Raw genomic sequence first — 20,618 nt, forward strand, 5'->3', positions numbered from 1 at the left:
GGTTGCAAAACATGACACAAAGTTCCTTTGCAGCTTGAATATTCAGACAAAACTGTTTAAATTACTCCCAACCTAGTATGCTGTCCTGTAAGAAGCTGGAAAAAAATTGATCTAAAATGACACTGTTTGACACCCACTCTGTCTCTGGACACCTGGCAGTTTTATTCTTATAAAGGTGAGGACTCAGTGGATAAAGCACTGGCCTCTGATCTTTGGATCCACAGTTTAAGAGACAAGGCTACAAGTTTGGTCATTTGAGCTTAGTCCCGAGTGAACAGTCCACATCACAAAATGATTATACATAATTTGTTACTATTGTCAGTATCTGTTCAGGAAAGGCCAAGGACTGAGCTAGCATGAAGAATGAATTAGCTCTTACCTTTTACATTTTATTTCCTCCCTCTTTACTGTTATAAATTTTATTAACCTGCCTCTAAAACATTCAGGGGATAAAATTATCATTCATTATAAGTACTAATATTTCCTGGAGATGAACTAAAATGATCTTTTTTTTTTTAATGTAGGTACCCCAATCACTGAACATCCCTACCTATCCATGGGTGTTTAATACCCCCTCATCACTTCACTACCGAGAAGTCAGATGTTTCTGACTACTTACCAAAGCTCGTACAATAAAAAATCCCATTTAAATTAAAAGAGAAGAGAGTGAGCTTTCCTAGCTCTCAGGTAGGCTTGCAGCTACATTTCAATAGCATTAGTATATAAAGAACTTTATGCTATAGTATTCTGTTTTTATAAAATATTATTTTCAAAGGATTCTCAATTTACATTAGATCCTTCTTACAGTACTTGCGACAACTATGTCTGATCAGCAAGCCTACTTGGTGTGTGTGCTCACTTCCATGTGAGGCCAGATATATCAGCCTATTCACAGGTATGCAGTGTAGGAAAATTATTCAGCTCTTTTGCCTCATGAGGAACTAGGCATATTTACAATCACTGTTCGCTTGTTAGGAATCTTGGTTAATGTTGCTTTATGTGTCTGTCAAAAAGAAAGACAAAGTAAGGTAAACTGGAAGTGTCCAGTAACTGAGCTGTTTGTGATTCTAGAAAACAATTATCTGAACAAAGAAAAATATATATATCTAGATGACTGGTTCAATTATTTCTGTATTCCAAAAATGTCCTGTAAGCAATTTGTGCACACAATCAGAAATCTTCAGTTCACTTAGAATTTGCATCCAGCTCTTGCCCTCAGGGGATACTTGTCCTGGGAATACTCAAGACTGTAATTCTGCCTCTCAACGCAGTATTGCAGTATCGTGGTGATGTAAAAAGAAGACAAGGTTTAATTATGCTTTATCTGTGTGAAAATCAATACTGGAAGCCAAAATATGCCTCTAGCATCAATCCTGTGTGCATGCTGCCAAAACCATTTACTGACCAAATTTCCAACTTAACTTTCATAGATTTTCCAGTGTTTTACTCATATCTTTTCCAGGTGATCTTTCTTTCTCTTTAAAAAGGGGTGATTGTCTTGCTAGAGAAGGCAAGTACTAGCAAAGCCAAAACTAAAAGAGCAAGGTAGGTGAGCTTCAGGCCTAGAATGCATAAGTTAGGGAGCACTGAGAGGGAGGATGGAGGAGTGCTATTTGCTGACACCTTAGCCCCTATGTATAAGAAATAGATGGCTATGTACTGTGCCAGTGTATTATTTTCCCCAAGCATTAGTAGAAAATACTTGAAACAGCAATTTCCGCTGCTCCCCAACCCTGGCTCCATTCTATTCACTTTTCTCTAAAGTCTCATTTAAGTACAGGTGGGAGGTGAAAGTGCTTTCAACAGAAGTCAAGAATTTCTCCATTTTCCACACTCCCCAGATACTCTCTGTCTATTTCATAAAGGCAGTGAGAGAATAAAACAGAACAAATTTAACGATAATTTTATTTGAATTCTGCAACAGTACTGCAAATTCTATTTTTCCTAAAGGATGATCATTTTAAAATCATATTTGTTTGTTTGCTATCTTTTACTTTAATGCCAGCAGGAAAATTTATCTGTAATTTACTGTGGAAAGAGGAGAGTGTTTACACTGAAAAATCATCAGTCATCACAAAGGGCTTAACACACAAGTAGATGTAAAGTTGGAGTGCTGTTTTGTGCTTATCTTGTGCAAAGACTTAAAACTCAGCTACTTAAAGGCATGTCCATGTAGATATGGTAAGATGTCCCAGAGCTTCTGCTAAATTGCTTATTATTAGGCATATCACTCATAGTAAGCATATGTTATTGCAGGATAGTGGAGATCTTCATATCTAGAGTTAGTCATTGTGAAATACAGTGGCTGAAAGGTCGCTCTACTTAAGTCTTTTCAGCATCAGAATTGCAAAATCTGTAGTTGTAGTTTTTTTCCGGACAATGAACTTCTTTGCTCTGCTCCTGTGGGTAGGATTAATGGCAGAGTTTAAAGGACAAGCTGTGTGATCTATCACAAGTGTACATGCTGAGATCTTGGAAAAAAACATGACCACATTTTGTTTATTACTGTCAGTTGGGATGGCTAAAGGCAGGGATTGCTGCAGGGTCAGAAAACTTATAAGAGGGAGTTATCTGAATGTTGGCTTTGTGTATGATGTGGTACAAACATTTAGGAAAGAATCTATATTGCAAGGAATTTACAACATAATACAAATATGAACGAAGTAGCTCACACAGAGCCACGTTCACACACGTTTGTACACAGTGGAGCTCTACTGATTTCCTGGAATTGTTACTGGATAAATCTGGTAGATGTGTAGTAGTTTATCTAGTGTTGATAGAGTTTTGATGTGATGTACGGTCTTGCTGAGGTTATTTTTGAAACTACAATATCAGAAGAAGTCCGTGTTAAATAAGAGATAAGTGCAGAAGAAAAAGGAGATTAGGAATGGCATGGAAGAAGTCATGAAGATAAAATACTGTACATTTCTCAACGTCAAACCTTTTCATTCATTAAGGAGTGGCTCGGACAATATGCATTCTTACTTCCAAATGAGTGATATACACACCAATTCTTTTGTTTTTTTGCTCTTGGGCAAGTGAACAGTATTATGCTGAAGTTCTATCATTAACTTGCACAGTTTGTTCAATGTTTGATGTTTTTGTTTAATATGCATTATTAATTTGGGAGGTGCAGTTCAGTCTGTCCTGCAGTGGACATCATGAAAACTGCTGTACATCTTCTCTCGTCTATCGTTCTTTTACCTTTATTTTGCATCTTTTCTTTGCTTCTAATTTTTCTGTTCTGATAATCATTTAAGAAAACCTTCACCATTTCCTTTTTTTGTTATTATATCACTCTTTTCCATTTCTAACTAACTTTACTAATCTAATTAATGTGGCTCTGTTCCCTCTTCATTATTTTTTCCTGTACACAGTACTATGACCATTTATTGAAGCTTCACCTCGTTGCTCATTGATCTCATCCAAGACTGCTTTGCTAAATGTTCTGCCCCTTTGAAGGTTTTTAGTCATTGCTTAATCCCATAGGTTTACTGAAGCAAATTGTTTAACCAGTTGGTACATATTTCACTGAGGGAGGAGGAGTCACAAAAAAATACAATGTAACAGACAGATTTAAGGAACACTGAAAATCAATGAAACGTTACATTGCTTAATTACACATAGGCGTTTTTTGAGAAGTGAATGAATTCTCTATTTAGCAATTTTTTTTTAATAAAGAAAATTTCCACGTTTTCCATCTCTATCAGTTAAAAATAGCTTCTCCTATCTTCTAGTGTATTATCCTTGGTAAACTATAGTGTCACAAATTCAGAGATATTAAATGCTCTAATTATAAGAATTTTTCTCAGTCTACTAAGGAAAAGGAGTGATTTTCAAGTAGATTTTCTTCTTACAATGCTAATCTTTTCCATTATCACAATAACAGCAAATGAAATTTTAATATTAAAGAGGTAAATAATATCCAGCATTCGAATAAGTGTTTTAAGGGTCTGAAAACTTTTCACAAGTATAAATAATTTTAGCCACAAAGTAACCCTGTGAAGTAAGGAAATACTGACTCTGTTTTCACATGCGGTTGTTGAGACTTGGGAGAATAAAACCATCTTCAGAGATTATTCCTCAGACTAAGCTCTTAAATTCCCATTTATACAGAGTGGTTGTAGAAGCAAGTTGATTTTCAAAGGTTCTTAGTGTTCTAACACAATCCCATGCTCACCCCCGACACTGCTTAAGAAAAGGTGATAACACTAATGGAATTCCCAGCTCCTATTTTTAAAATAAAATCATTAAGTAACTACATATTTATCTTTCTACTTGTTTTTAAATTAGTTAGAAGTCAAATGAGAGGTCAGTAAAAGGACTTTGAATGGTCTAACTCTGCTTTCTGTCTTCATCATAAGAATGTTGTTTCCCATGCCATCACTCACACATCCAAGTTATTATTCCTGATCTGGTCAAGTTATCAAGAGCCTGCATTAGAATTAGATTTGACAGAATAACCCTCAGTGAGTGAGAGAGTCAATGAGAAATGGATGCATTTATGAGATGCCTCTACGTATACTGGGCTGCTGTGGTTTGGATATTGCGCCGGTGATGTTCTCTGCATTAAGCTAAGAGGTTGTTTTTTCTTTTATCTTGTTGCCTAAATACCCAAGCAATTGCTACTTGTTTGAAAACTCAATTACAGTTTTTTTCCTGCAATTGGACTTAGTGTCTCTGCAGGTTTAGTGGTCGACTTTATGATCTGTGGCAAGGATACCAGACTTGAATGTTTCCTTAACAACTCTTTGTATAGTCCATAAAATTACAGCCTAGTTTATCTTTAAATATGCATTTATAATATGATGGCACTATTATTTTGATATCAAGCAAGCATTTCACAGATGAAAAGGACTGAACTGTGCTTTACAATCTGAAGGCAGAATAACAATAATTAATGCTTCTATTACTCTGTTTAAACAGAATTTATATTAAGCAGAGGACAGGTAATTAATCCCACTTGAAAGAATATGCACTACTCATCACTCATTTATGAGTTCTTCAGTCTCTGCATAAAAGCAGTATCTCAAACAAAGCTAATATAGCACAGCTACAATAACATACTAGATCCTCCAATTCTTGTTTAAACAATTCCCAAGAGTATATTTTTATAAGGATTACAGGATCAGGCCCAAGGAGTATCATTAGCTCAGTGAGAACTGGACATAGATTTGTAGAAGTGGGTGACATTTTTCCCATTGTTTTTCCATTGTTAGGTAAGAAAATTGGATCTCAGATTGGAATGTTGAATTGGACTATATTTTTCTTCCACTCTCTGAATACATTTGCACTATATTTCTTCAGGATTAATATAAAAATATGTTGATATTAGTTAAAAAATGAGAGAATATTCTTAATATGAGAAGACAGTCTAATGTGGCTTGAATATATTTCAAATTTGAGTTCATGGACTTAATTTTGTTATACTTGTTGCTAGAGTAGTATATGTAGAGATTTTATAGAGGATTCCTTCCTAAATAAATCTTATATTAAAGATATTATCCTTTTATTTTAATTTTGTATGGCATATTTTGACAACCTGCTATCAGCTAGTTGTTTAGATGTTTTAAATACCTACTCTTTTACAGGTGTGACTATGGCCTCATTTAAGCAAGGTTTTTCCTTCAGAATCATTAATGTTTTAAAGTATTTCTTTTACCTCCTAGGGAAAGAATATCTGGGGATTAACAAGATTGTTCACTGGAATTCATGTGGAAGCATAACTGCAGTAGCTGAGAAATGATCATGTTTCCTTTTAGTTCTCAGCAAGAGTAATTGAATGTTGAATATCTTACTAAACGCTGGACTGTGACAGTGTGTTAACACTCTGACTATCTCCTAACAGCAGGGCAATTATTTGCTGAGTGGGATTTTTATAAATCCCCTGGCAGTAGTATGTCCTGATAATTATGATGAAGTGCACTGGTCAGTGTTGATTCAGCAATCCAATCCCTAGCAAATATTTCATTCACAGCTCTCCTTCATGCTTTTACTTTTATGGCTTTAAAAGATCTCGTCTGTCTTCTCTCAGCTTGCTTAGCTTTTTACAAATTACAATGGAGCAAAAAAGTATTTTCCAGTTAAATTCCTATTTTGTTGACCTCCTTTCCTTCTTCAAAATACGCTATAATGTGCAAAATGTGTTTTGAAGAAGAAGTCATTTAAATCCTCATTAAAAGAGCAGAGTGAGAAAATGGAACATTATTTAGGTTCTTACTGTGGTAATCACTTGCTAAGCCTTGCACCCTCAAAGCTATTTTTTCAAGATAAATAACTGTAAAAAGAGACATATATTCAGGTTTTCAGAGTTGATTGATAAGGCAAGATATTTAAAATGGAGCACACCTTTGTTATCGTGTAGTTAAACTATAGTTAAAAGTATTTTAAAGATATGAGGATACACATTCTATTGACTTCCTGCCTACATTTTATTTTAAACTCAATTTCATTGATTTTTAATTTTGCATGTATGTAAATATCTACAGCGTAGTAGCTACACTGCATCTATTAGGGTATATTTTGTTATTTAGACCCTTGGATGTAGATTTTAGTATCTTAAGGTCTGGAAATAAGATTAAAACATAAATAAAAGTTCCAACATCTAAAACTGCTTATGTTTTATTATACCCCTCATAGTCGTCAGTCTTTCTTGAGGAACTATCCAGCATAACCAACAAAGCCTTGTCTTTCTCTTTTCTACCTATACGTTTTTTCTTTCTTTCTTTTCTTACTCCCTTCTTTCTATTTCCTTTTCTGCTCTTCTTCTTCACTGTTTAGTTTTCAAGTAAAGCTCCGAAATCATTATTTTATTGTATTCTTAATCAATGAAGTCTTTATCTGCTCATGGAAATAATAAACAGGAAAAGGAAAAAATGGGTATTCTTCTGCATGAACTAAATTTAGGATTAGTGGTGGAAGTGATATGGAAAAAAAACCCAGAAAATCTTTATTTAGATAATATTCAGTAAATTCATGTTTACTTTCTTATGATTTTTTCTTTCTTTATGTGCCACAATTAATTATAAAGATAAGAAAATGACCGGGAGGAAACTAAAAGATAGAGTGTTAGAAATGCAAAATGATTCAAAATATTAATGTAATGTTAAGGATGACTAGGTAACAAATGGTACATTTGCTGGTATGCTTGACCTGACACAATTAATATTCCAGGTCATGCTTGGGTTTCCATGATGGAAGGTCTGAGGCAGAGAATTCTAGGCGAAAAATATATCTATTGTACAACTCATTTCTCTCCTTTTTTTATTTTCCCTGACGAGTCAGAACCATAGTCTTAAAAAAAAAAAAAACCTGTACTTTCACAGCTCATTTGCCATATTCACCACTGGGCCACCATTCAGCAGAAGGGCCTGGTATAAGGAGGTCAATAAGAAGCTATTAGCAGAGTTCCCTCCTGAGATTTCTTTGGTCTTATTGAGTTGGAAGTTAGCATGACAGTACTGCAAATAAGTCAGTTGTAGGTTTTTTAACAGTTAGCACAGATTTCCCCATAGTGTTTGTCACTTTAGGTAATTGTTCCTGGAAATGAAGTCCCAGAAAGATGGCTTTGACAGAGGCCTTCTTAGTAGGGAAAAACATGGGTATAGAAAAATGTATCATTCTCCCTACAGACGAGAAGTACTTTCTGTAACCGATAGCAATATTTTGGAGGGTAACATATTTTTCCTATAGACTTTGTCTAAAGGTGGGGAAAATATTGGAGTCAAAGTATGAGGTAATTTGTCAAGATAGTCACATTTCTACCACTGAAAAAGCAGTATTAACTACAATGATTTTGTAGTTCAACGACTATTATATTGAAGTAGGGGAAACATGAAATAATGCTTTTAGGGTATTGGTCTCAAGAAAATATACACATTTATTAATTAGCAAAGGCTTTGATCCTCCAGATTCTTAGATTTCTGCGAGCTGCCGTCTCCCTGCAGAAGATGCAGTGAGTAGGACATCCGTCAGCACACAGCATTCAGTGCATATGCAAGAATCTGCAGAAATAAGACTGTTTTGCAGAGATATTTTAAAATGAATGGAAGCAATTTTGCCAGAGATGGATCTGAACTGCAAAATAGAATCATACTCATCTGCTCTTCTCTTCTACTAAACTTTCACATTTTTAAATCTGGGCCTAAAACCTTACCACAAACCTTGGGGAATTTAGAGAAAATTAGTATTAATTTTATCAATCTAGACGCGAACTCTGCTGATTGCTCTGCTATCTGTCTGTTTGAATACTTAAACATATATAATTAAAATGTAAAGCAATTAACAAGGATTGCTTGAAAAATGATTACTTAAAAATGCACTTCATAATTAATTTTGACCCAGATCTAACAAAGAGATTCAACTACAGAAGAAGCAACTTCCTGCAAACAGTCCAACTGGCCTCACTAGGACTCTAAATCTGTTTTCATAGTTGGGGAGATAATCTTAGGTATTTAACCTGATAGTATGTAAAAAAGAACAGCAAAAAATATGTTAAGGCACCTTTTCAGAAATAATAATTTAAAATTTGCTAATCATTGGGTTCCCAAACCTATTATGGCTAATTTTGCTGTCATTAAAAGTGATAACAACTAATCCTATTTGCATACATGGAGAGATACTCAGCTGCATTTCACAGTGTTTGAACTCTATATTGAACTATAGTTCTCTCTACTGCCAAACAGTTAGTCAAAGAAATGTTCAAGTAGAACATACATTGTACCTCAATATAAATTACAAAATGAAGTTTCAGAAAGTCATTATACTCCCGGGGGCATTTCTATTGCTCTAAATATGAAATAGCAGAAGCAACACCATGTCTTGTAGCGCAGATAACAGATCACTTTAAAGTTTTTCTCATTGTAATTCCTGAGACGAAAAATGTTTAAAATGTTTAAGTTGTTGAATTTTTTCCTTTTGTGGCAAAAGAAGAGCAAATTAAAATCACATAGATTGCAATAATCTACATTTTCTTTAGGTTAAAATTCCTAACCAGTTTGGTCCTCAGCATTTTTTAATAAAGGCTTAAAAAATGGTGAAAGTTTTGGGCAGATGAAACCCTAATCTAAATTTGCTACTGATGAACACATATATGCCTGCCAACTTCAGAGAGCCTTTACTATGCCATAGTGGTTTCTTCCAGACCATCCTGATTCTTAGTGGTGAATGTGGAGATGTTTCTCTTCTGTAAAACTTTATTTTCAGTGATATTGTAGTTTTCAATAAAATATGGTGGCTTTCACAGGCATGCAGTCAGAGACCAGTATCTCATTGAGCTGGGGACCTCTACAGACGTGAAGTGACTGGGATGCACAGTCTCCGCATTAGACAGGATATAACAACTGAACACAGGTGACCCAGGGCGTAGGAATGGGTGGAAAGATAAAGTAACGATACAATAAGCGGTTTAGTGAAAAGAAGACAATCACAGGCAATCACTTTTTTAGTTTACCATCAGCAACTGAGTGAAGGCAAAATTTGAATGATTGGTATGTAGGCAGATCTGGTTGCCCTGGTAAGATGAGCTGGTAAAGAGCCATAATGGCTATGGCACAGAGTTGCTTTAGGCATCTCCAGCATGGAACCCAACTTACATGGAAGAGCTTGTCTGGAGCATTTCGTATTTGCAGCTTCTTATTATCTACACAGCAAACGTTTAGTGGGAATGCATTCCCTAGCTGTGAGACAGTACAATAAAAGCAAGTGACAACGTGTAGAACTTGAGTTGATGTAGCACTTGTAGATGGCTGAATGCTTGCAAGCAAAATATACTAGGCTATTAAGAAAATTGTAACAGGGCAATGTATGAAATACTACAAAAATAATCAGTAACGACATAAGAAGAATATGTAACTTTATGAGTTGTTTATGGGAATAAGAGCCAGACTTGTACAACCAGATTTTAAGATGCAGATGAATTCTACACATCACACAGATGGGCTTGCAGTTTTGCATACACTCCACTGACCCTGCTTGCCTGCTATTCAAAGCCTGGATCCCTGCCATTTTAGTTTGGCATCCTATAGAGCTGAAGGAGCAGTCAGTGTTTGTTTGGCATAAATATGTTTCTACTACATATCTCTATTCATATCCTCTTTCCCATCACACATTTACACCAATAGCAGAGTGGAATAGTTTATAGGGTTTCCTATAGGAGGGGAACACACAACGCAAGGTCTAAATAAATAGTCATTATGGCGAGGTCACTTACAGAGTTGGAGAATTTAGCCCATAAAATTTGCCATCAATATTTTGAATAAGCTACCATCTCTGACTATCTTTGTCAATTAAACAATAACTTTTATAAGGGCCTTATTTAACTTTTTTGACACCAGGAGTTGGAATTTCCCCATAGGATACGCTAATGAAAAATGCATTAGAGCTAATTGGGGAGCATTCAATCCTCTCAGCCTCAAGAGGTTAATACTTTATGAGGAAGCTGATGTTCTACTTAGTTTTCTCAGGGGTCCTCAGCAGTGTGCCAGAGGAGAAATGCAAGATTATAAACATTTACTCTTTTTCTTACTTTTCCCACACCTTGAAACTAATGTCTTTTTCTACTATATTTATTCAGTAGTTCTTAGCAATTACAAATATGATAAAAGCAAAATGCAATGTATTTTCACTGAGCAAATATTGTCTAAAAGTGTTAAGAATATTCCAAGTAAATCGTAGTGGAAAATATTACTTGCCCTTAAAGCAATTCAAAATTGTTAAATTAATTTTTGCCAGGTGCATTTTAAGCAGATGTCATCTGATTTATTGGAGATGCAGTAACTTGGTACAATACGATACAGCAATTCTGATGTTTAGCACATAAATCGATAATTATTAAACCAGAACAAATATCTAACTACTCATAATTTATTCAGTAAACTCACATATGTCTATCTGTGAAATCTTTTTTACATAAATGATAAAATTCCTCCATATGTTATTATCCAGAATGATTTGGGAATTCTCTGTCATAAAATTCTGATTTCCCAGATATTCACAGATTGTTAATGACAGATTACTAGTTTCAGAATTTGAAATCTGTGCTTTACATTAGTAAATATTACATTGCAAAAATATTACAATAGTGAAGCAACTACTGAATAGCATACTGCTTCTATATCCCGAAGATATAAAATAAAAAAATTACTATGAAAAATGTGAATTTTTGGGTTCAGTTCTCAATTGAAAATTCAGAATCTAAATTTTTGTTTTTTGTGAGTTTTATACTAATAAAACTAAACACATTTGAATAGTTAAAGGAATTTAATATGAAATTTTTGCAGGAAAAAAACAATTTCTGTTTTTTGGTATTCAGTAAATCTTCTTGCATTTTCCTTACTTAGTCAATCAGTTTTACTTCTAAAAATACTGTAATTGCCATTGTCTTGCGGCCACATTGTGAATAAGGTAGCATAGCGTTTAAAGGTATATGAGTTATCTGTTTCCTTGTATAAACCTTTTTTTTGCTCTTTAAGTATGTTTTTAGAAATAACAGGTAATGTTTTTATTCCTATTGTGCATATAACACTTCAAATTCAAAAACAAACATAGTACTTTTACTTTAAAACCATAGCCAAATTTGTACACATTCAATTATTTTTAAGGAAAAACTGGTGTGTTTATTTGACTACTACTGTGGAAGGTGAAAGATTGAATATGACTGAAAGAAAAGATGGATTTGAGATACACGAAACTCAACTTTGTAATTCTTGCTTCCGTAAAACGAAAGTTATTCCAGTTCCAAAGGATGAAACCTGTATTATACTTGAGATTATCATATTTAAACCCTTTTGTAACTATAATGGAATTGCTCAGAGATGCATTTAATATGTAAATCTATCCCATGTCAGTAGTCATCAGAAACTTTTTGTGGAAATGTTTATTGTATAGCTTTTCATAGTGTATTGATTTGTAGAAGAAGTTGAGTAAAAAAATTTAAATTAGTTGAAGTCAAAGATAACTCTATCTTCTATTCAGATTGCAGGTGTATACAATTCACCATTCAGAAAATCCCCAGATCCAATGGAATTACTGTTACGGAAGTCAAAGCCATTGAGTCACAAACAGCAGCCAATAAAGAATCACCTCATAGGTGAGCTCTGTGACTGGTCAAATCGTTCAAGGTCTCTGACTTGCCCCACAGCACAGCCTCTGCCTCCTATTGGCAGACAGAAACCTCAGGTAACATTTTTCAGTGTTTCTTAGGCAGCCTTTATGTATAGTATTAGTGCTTGCACTTGGGACATAAAGTCTTTGAAACAGATTTCTTTCAATGAAAAGAAAGCCTAGGTATGTAAAAGCAAAGAAATGTGACCTTTTTAGACTTTACTTTTGTCCTTTGGTAAAAGAACAGCATTTCAGAGATTGCAAAGGGAATATCTTTATTGTTAACCAGCTATAATAACTTTTTCCTCTTTTTAATATTGTTTTCCACATGAAGGCCAAGAGACATCTCAAAATAGAATAGTTTCTGTTCTTTCACCACCTCAACTGTGTGTCAGCTTTAATTACAAAAGTTTCTACATGTTCTGCGTGATTTGCCAAGTTGTCCAGCTCCCGTTCTTAGCTGTCATGGTCACAATTTTAATTTTGGTTGATGTTAACATATGTTGCAGACAGCTTTTTTTCTCTTCTGTAAAGTAACAGATATCTCTGAGATAATGCATCAGAGTAAATGTCCCACAAGATGACAACAAATTATCTAAACTCACCGGGCATATGCCCGGTAAACACAGCAGATACATAGACCCTTGACACCTTTATGTTGCTGACTTGATGACAGTAAGAGTGGATATTTTTTCAGGAGTATAGTTTTTGCCAGTAAATGCCTGAAACAGTTACTATGGGGTTAAAAGTACTCTATCTTTCCCTGTATTCTGCAGAATTTTTCAGATTACCAAATCTACTGAACTTCTACTTACTTCACACTTTCCTGTGCTATTAGAGCCTATTTCACTTTGAATGACGCAATGTCTTCAGAACCTCTCATACCTTCCGTTTTTTTAGGTGTGGGGGGATTCCATCCTGTCTTTAAATTTTCTCTTCAGTATTTTGGCTAAAAAGAAAACACTTATAAATGACTCCTCCTAAGTAACTTCCACTGAAGCTATCTTTTAGCTTCAGAAGTTAAACAACAATAATGAGCAATAAACAACGTATAATAGATGTTTATAGGTATTTTACTCCTCTGAACTGATATGGCTATTCCCACTATTTTATGATAATCCTTGGTAGAGGTGATATAATCTTAAGTTTGAACTACTGCTGGGTTCAAACCAGGTTCAGTCAAGGCATCTGCCATAATTTGCCTGTGGCTTATTGACTGCATCCACACTGCTCTTCAGCAGACAGACTTGGGCTCACTGGCTAACCCACGTGGCACAGGCTCTTCTCACCTTTACGTCATGCCTTGCTTATGTGTAGCAGGCCAAGCATGTATTCATGATGGGAAGCTAAGGCAAGGGCAACTGGGTTAGAGCCTGAGGAGCAGATGCAGGTCTGCCAACATATGTCTAGAAAAGTAGAGGTGAGCCATGCTGGATCCATACTACTTAAATCAGAGAGGATCAATTTCAAGACAGTTCTCTATCTTTGTCCTTCATTCCTACCCTCCTCCGCCTTGACTGTTTGAGCTTCCTCATCTAATGAGCTCATTGACTCATATTATATTATATCATAGACCCAAGACAAAATGTGAGCCAACAGAGAGACAGTACAGATGATCAGGGAATTTGATGTCGAATGTAAATTCGAAAACAAATGAATATGACGTTATAGCCTTACCTAGTGGGACCAAAGGTGCTATGACCATCTTTCGGTGGGATGTGACTGAATGCCATGTAGGTTTCTGAAGATAGAGGAATATTTTTGTCTAGTGTGCATGGTACATGAATCATGCTTTTAATTAAAGAGGAGTGTTTTTCCATTGTTAAGTTGTTCTTGCAAAAGTACTTTGCTGCATGCTAAGTATCTTACCAGCTTCTGTTCTGATTTGGAATATTTTGTAGAACTTGCTAAGTTTAGACACACACAGAGCAGTCATACACAGATAGAACAAACCTTTAGAACAAACCAGAAGAGTTCTGTTTATTTTCCCCACCTCAAAGAGGGAATTTACTATATAATACTTTAATCCTTTCAGCACCCTGGGATATACACTGTGGGGTAAATTTTCAAAGCACAGCGCGTGGATTTAACTGCGCGACTCTTATTGATGTTAATGGGAGTCACACGGCTAAATCCCTGCACAACACTTTGACAATTTAGGGTTGTAAGTCTAAGAAAAGGACACTGGTTTGAGCTGATGAAACAGCTGGAAATGAAAACCCATCAGAATGCATCAGACTGCAAGTTGTTTGGTGTGACAGTAAGGAATTTAATTACTGGGTATACTTGTGTCCTAGTTCTTTGTGATAGCACTTTTTGGCACCAAGCTTCTTTTTCTAATATATATTGGGCCCCATGCAAGTCACTTGTTACTTTGCTTTTCGTTCAGATATCTATAATTTCCATTGCCCATAAGGATGGTTATTTTATATGAGAATGCAAATTACATATCTTTAAGAGAACAAAAGTTAGCAGTCTACCACTTTTCTCTTAGGTATTTGGGAAGCTGGTATTTAGCATTTTATAGGTAAGTTCTGTGTATGTAAAATAGTGTATTTAAAGGAAAAGTTCAAATGTTTCTGATATATCAGTTAAATCTATCATTATTATTACTGAATTAAGTAGAATTATGGTCTGATGGAAGCACAGATAATACTAAAATTAGTCATCTGTTCATTCAAAAGCATTAATAACAGGAAGCACATTGCTATTTTTAGGGAATTTTTTGCATGCTGCTGACTGTAATGGAGACAGTGAATTAACATGAGATTTCATGTAGATCATAATTTTTACTACAAGTTTCTGATTTTTATGATACAGTAGTAATCAGGTATCTGTTAATCTGGCAACCCGTTTATTTGGCAAGCTGATTGGTAGCCAGAAGATTATGCTATTCACTATAAATTCTAAAACAAGACTCGTGCAGAGTTGCAAGAGTTGCTTTCAGGGGGAGAACTGTGGGTTGACTCCCTCCTTTACCCAGCCTGAGCTCCCTAGGGAGATTTCTTTCTTAAGGCAGAATGCCTGAAATGCTTGCAGGCATTGCCACATTGAAAAGTTTGTAAAGCACCATTCTGCCACAGGTTACACAACTATTAATCTTGTGAAATGGAAATAGGCAAATGGATTTTTTAGAGGTCTTGTCAGCTTAGATATATTTCTGAGGTGCCTGTTGTTGGGTAAGAATTCTTCAAATACATGTTTCAGAGAAAGGAGAAAATCTGCAGGGAAGATTTAGAATATTTTAATATTCTACAATATACCCTGCTTTCATCAGTGATAACACAGTGTTATTTGAGAGACCTTTGCATAGTTGTACTCTTTTTCCCCCTTCCTTTAGTATTGCTGCACTCTGTTAATTTCATTTGAATTATAAATTGAGAAAGAGGTAGAAGGTCTTAGGAATTAAAGATGGGAGGAAAAAAAAAAAAAACAAAACCTTACTTGAACATCTGATTTGGCCCTATCACAGGAGGAATGTGAGTAAATATTTTATAATGAAGAAGATATATAATATTCTAAAAGATGATTTTCTAAAGGCAAGCATACATTTATCTAGATATTATTTGATAACAGAACACTTCTTCCTCCTTTCCTCTGCATATCCACCTCATGCAAATATCTTGTAATACAGAGGATTCATCTCTTTATAATCAAATTTCAATTTCTTCCATAACTTGATCATTAGATTATATATTGCCAGAACACTGTTTACCAATTTTAATAACCTATTCTTGTACTGATTGTTCTCTTTTAGGCTATAACACTTTTCATTCTGTTTTTAAAGATGCATTGTGACCATGTAAAACAAGTGATTTTTTGTGCAGATTTTTAGAAAGCAAATGGAAGAAAACACCTGCAAGAAGTGTAAGGACTAGGCTGGCTTACTTACTAGAATCTTTAAACAGATCTTCAAATCATGGTGCTGCGCCTTTAAAAAGTAAAGTTCCAATAAAAATCCATTAACTACTTTCAAATATAGCAATCCTCCTGTCCAGCTGTGAAAAGTACTAGATGATACTTATTTGCCATTTGTGTTATTTACGGTCCATGACTTTTATGGTAACTGGTTCCTATTATTGGTTTCTATTAATGTAAAACATAAGTGAACATAAATGAGGCGTGAATCATTTCTTTTTATTAGCCCACAGTCTTCACTCAGTGCTTGCAGTAACTCCAGCTGTGACTTGTTAGTGATAACCTATTTAAAGAAGGATATCTTTTAAGACTAAAGGCCATGATTAGGATTCTTTGTCTGCTCATGTTTTTGGAAGGTTTCAGTAATTCGTTGCAGGATCAACAACAGTAAAAATAAAATACAAGTTATTAGCAACACTACTAAATCAAGAGTTGCTACTAAATTGTCCAAAGATTACTATGGTACTAATTACACTCCCAGTGAGTTCATGCTAGTTAGTATTAAAAGCAAGACATAAGATATATCACTTTGACAGTGCAGAAAAGGACTTTCTACTGCTATTTATCTGTGTCATTAAATAGTAGAGACAGGTGCAATCAGTTATTGAACAATATAATCTGAAAAAATATGTATATATAATTGTCAAAGAAGTATGAGGTTTCAGTTCTTTTTTTTTTTCTTTTTTAAGAATAATGAAATTAATGTGGAATTAGACTTCTTAAAAAATGGACTCTACAGTATTGTAGTCACTGAGTTAAGTGGTAGTGGAAGGATTGAATCTTAAGTCATGTATTGAATTCTCTTCCAGGTACGTTTATAGTTAAAATTGAAAAGAGCATGTTCTTTAAGTTAAAACATGATTTATCATGTGAAAAGTAAGTAACTTAAGCTCTTTCAGTGTCTAGATGCAGTTGATACTTGTGTATCAGACTTTATTTCATCAACATTTTTTCCACAGAAAAAGCTATCCTGATCAGTTCTAACAATGTATTGTTTTAAAATAATAAATATTTATTAGTAGTTAAATCTACATAGTTAAATAAATGTACAGTGCACGTTTCTCATTCCGTGAGTGGGACTTTAGAATGTGTTACCAGCCTTTGCATTATTTGTAACTCTCTATCAGAATGAATGGCTTTAATTATTTTGGAAGGAAAGTCTTGCCACGCTTCCCAGACACTGTGTCCTCTTTCATGAGTGATATGTCATGAATAAAAGAAGGAAAGGAAAGAACTATAACCCCACAATAAAATATGTACATTATCCTATGCCTTTCAGGGGCCGTTCCGTGATACTGCTGAAGTATTGCGGCAGCGCTACAAGCCTTTGGAACCAACCTTGCGAGTGGCAGCATCAATCAATTCACTAGAGAAGGCCAGAGAGGAAATCAAAAGAGAGGAATGGAGAAACCGTATACATGACAATGAGTAAGTTCTTTCTTTTTTCTTACATTGTTATGAGAATGTTTTTTTTTTTTTATTCTGTTGCTTTCAGAAACCTTTCATGCCTGACAAAATGAAATGTCAAACCTGACAGCTTACTAGCAAACATTCTGTGTACATACTTCTAAATTCCATGTCCTTAGATTATAAACTGTTCAGGGCAGAGACCCTGTCTTGTAATTGTATGACATGTGCCATCCATTTCTATGGAACTATAGAAAAACTGTTAATAATAACAGGTGATGCAACAGATGAGTTTAATGGGAAATGAGCAAACAAATGCAAAAAAGAACCTTTTCCCCACATGCACCTTGCCAAGGTACTGTTTCAGTCCTCCTATTCAGGGAGCTTAAAGCCTATGGGAGAAAAAAATGGTATTGCATACCAATGAGACTTGCAGTCTCTCCCAGTAGACTACCAAAGTTCACTTCAAAGAGAAAGGAGCATATACCGTACACGTTAGAATATGGTGCAAAAATTGTAGTCATCTTTGAAGCAGTTTGATTTCCTGAGCCACAGTGTCTGTAACAGCTTCAGAGGGGCAGGTTTTTTTTACATACAACCCCCAATACAGATGTAATCTGTCCCAATAGATTTAGTGCTATTGCCAAAATATTTCCAGTTCTTTTCTTAGCATGGAAGGCACTCTTTTGGTCCCATCATAACTTTTGTCAACATTTTCCTTGAATTTGCTATTCTTGCCAATCTTGTGACATTTTAATACCAGAATTTAGGGCAGAGAAGAATCACTTTTCCTTAAGAGCAGCCTGTGACCTGTTGTTTCACTGGGGCATTGGGGCACTATGCTTTGCTATCATTGCTATATTTCAAGCTTTTTTTGATTAGCTCTATGTTGCCTATGTCAGCTTAAGGACTGGCACTTAAAAAGTTCTAGAAGCGGCTATATTTGCATATTGTAGTGTTTATTTTGATTGTTGGGTCTTTTTTCTCACTTTTTCCCTCTTTAGTATTAACAGTGACTTCAAAATGAGATGCTACTCAAAAACAATTTTGAAAGAAAAATTCTTTTAGTTCTAATATTTTGTGAGTTTAGATGTTATTTTTGATATTTGCTGCCAAAAATGGGATGTAGTACTCTTTGCTCCTTTTATACAAAAACAAAACTGGGATAAATTCTAAGTAAAAATATACTTCAAAGTTCTATTCTCTGTATTCTAGTTTATTATTGGAGAGGAAAAAGCAACTGAATTTTCAGATCTAAGCTGAAATTTGAGCCAAATTTTTTAAATATATTTTTATTTCTAGCTTCTACAACTGAAAACTACAAAACACTGGGAAATAATTAAGGTTGTACCTCACAATTAAAGTATTCTTTACCCTGAATCAGTTTTGGTTATATCTCCCAAGTGAGGATAGATCATGCCCTTCGTTTATAGGCACAGCTATATTGCACAGCATTTGATGAGATCTGCCCTAGAGATCACTTTGCCAACAGTCAACAGTTCAAAAAGTAAAATCCTTTATAAAGATTTAACCAATCATTTTCACTGGTTTCCTTATGGAGGCCTTAGTCTTGTACAGCTTAAATTCGTAGTCTCCAACTCTGACAGGTATTAATCGGTCAGAAGTCTTTATTAACATTATCGATAAGGAAACATTTAGTGCCATCCTCGGTGCACAGAAGCAGTGTCCTAACACCAGTGATTCTCAGAGTCATTCACACTAAATGCACAGTGTGTTCAGGCTGTGATCGTTGTGTATGTGCTTCAGATTCAACCAGCCATATGAGGGTCACATCTGTAACCTTGAGAAGGTGATGACAAGAGTTGCAGGTCATCATCAGGACTAACACTCACTAGTAATGCTGCAGCTGCTGTGTTGAATGCTGGCCTCAAGGGAGGAGTCAACAAAGGGTTACTCAAATCCTACAGTATTTTTTTTTTTCTCAGCTGTGTCTATTGTGAACTGACAAATTTCTGTCTCTTTCTATGTATTTGTGTACTTTGGGAATGTGTTTCTTCCCGGTAGTGATTCCTATGCTGATTAGTCTTCTATTTTAGCAAATATGGAGAGAAAGAACAGAGAAAGTATATGGTTTTTGTTGTGAAAGCTTGTTTTTGCATAAGATGACATCAACTGAATTCTTGAAATCTGTATTTTTCCAGCATGATTTGTTATGTGGTATAATGTCTTTTAAGATATGAAAATTATCGATATTGCATACCTTCAATTTTGTACTCTGAAGACAATGTTCAGAATTTCCCCTCACCTCTAATTATAAGGGTTATTTTCCGTGGTTTGCTGTAAGTGTCTCAAGCTCTAATAAAGCTCTTGCCTCTGGTAAATGAAGAACTAATTGAGAAAGCTATGATAAAGGTTGAGACAGGCAGAGGCAGTACAAATGGAACACAAGAGAATATTGTGCTTGCCTCTACACCTTATGCTGGAATTCCCTGTTTCATAATGAAGGATCTACTGGATAGTCTAGCCTAATGAGAATGATTTCTTTTTCTCATGTAATTGAATCTGTTCCTGCCTTACTGTACCATTTTCACACAAAGGAAGTGATTCCCCCTCCAGATGGACTGGAATAAGAAATTGAATGACCACTTAAACTAGTGTCTAGTTTGAGATACCCACTGTTGGGTGCAATAGATTTGGATGACTAAGTATGAAAAGTTCTTTACTCAGTGGCATGCAGGAGCATTCTGGCCTACTTTTCCAAAGAACAGAAATGTAGGTTATTTTTTATTAACTGTGCTGAAATCTGTGTCAGGTAACATGTGTGATGCTTTGAAGTATCCCATTAAACATCTTTATAAAGACAGAATATGTCAGAATGAGGTGCAGTGTGGTGATAGAATAGGGATAAACTGGTAGTAGTGTGAAGCTACAGAGATCTAGTTTTCTGTTTTATTGTAGACTTCTGATGTGCCATCAGGCAAGTCATCTCGGCTTCTGGCTGTGTCTGTGTTCAGTGCTGGAACAGCCAAGCTACTCCTGAACAAGCTGGTTCACTTCTGTGCAGTACAAACAGTGCTTTGCACACCCTGCCTCTCACAAGGTGTGTGAGTGTTGCAGCACGAACATCCTTGCGGGCTTATTCTCAGCAAGATAATATTTTCCCTTAAAACCACTTTAGGTATTTCTGTGCTAAACAATGCAGTCCACTAAAGGTATATGTGCAGAAAATT

The 20,618-nt window shown here is 35.2% G+C and overlaps 1 protein-coding gene across 3 annotated transcripts in view; it reads left to right on the forward strand.

Annotated features, from left to right (window-relative positions):
* Window positions 1–20,618, forward strand: part of SPATA17 (spermatogenesis associated 17) — a 99,318-nt gene that overhangs the window by 49,475 nt on the left and 29,225 nt on the right. For all 3 annotated transcript variants that reach the window (XM_068939866.1, XM_068939865.1, XM_068939864.1), the window contains exons 7-8: window positions 11,974–12,177; window positions 17,300–17,448. In XM_068939866.1, the coding sequence (XP_068795967.1) occupies window positions 11,974–12,177; window positions 17,300–17,448 (353 nt within the window). The remainder of the gene's footprint in view (window positions 1–11,973; window positions 12,178–17,299; window positions 17,449–20,618) is intronic.

Source organism: Struthio camelus, chromosome 3, assembly GCF_040807025.1.
Source record: "Struthio camelus isolate bStrCam1 chromosome 3, bStrCam1.hap1, whole genome shotgun sequence".
Classification (NCBI taxonomy): Eukaryota; Metazoa; Chordata; class Aves; order Struthioniformes; family Struthionidae; genus Struthio; species Struthio camelus.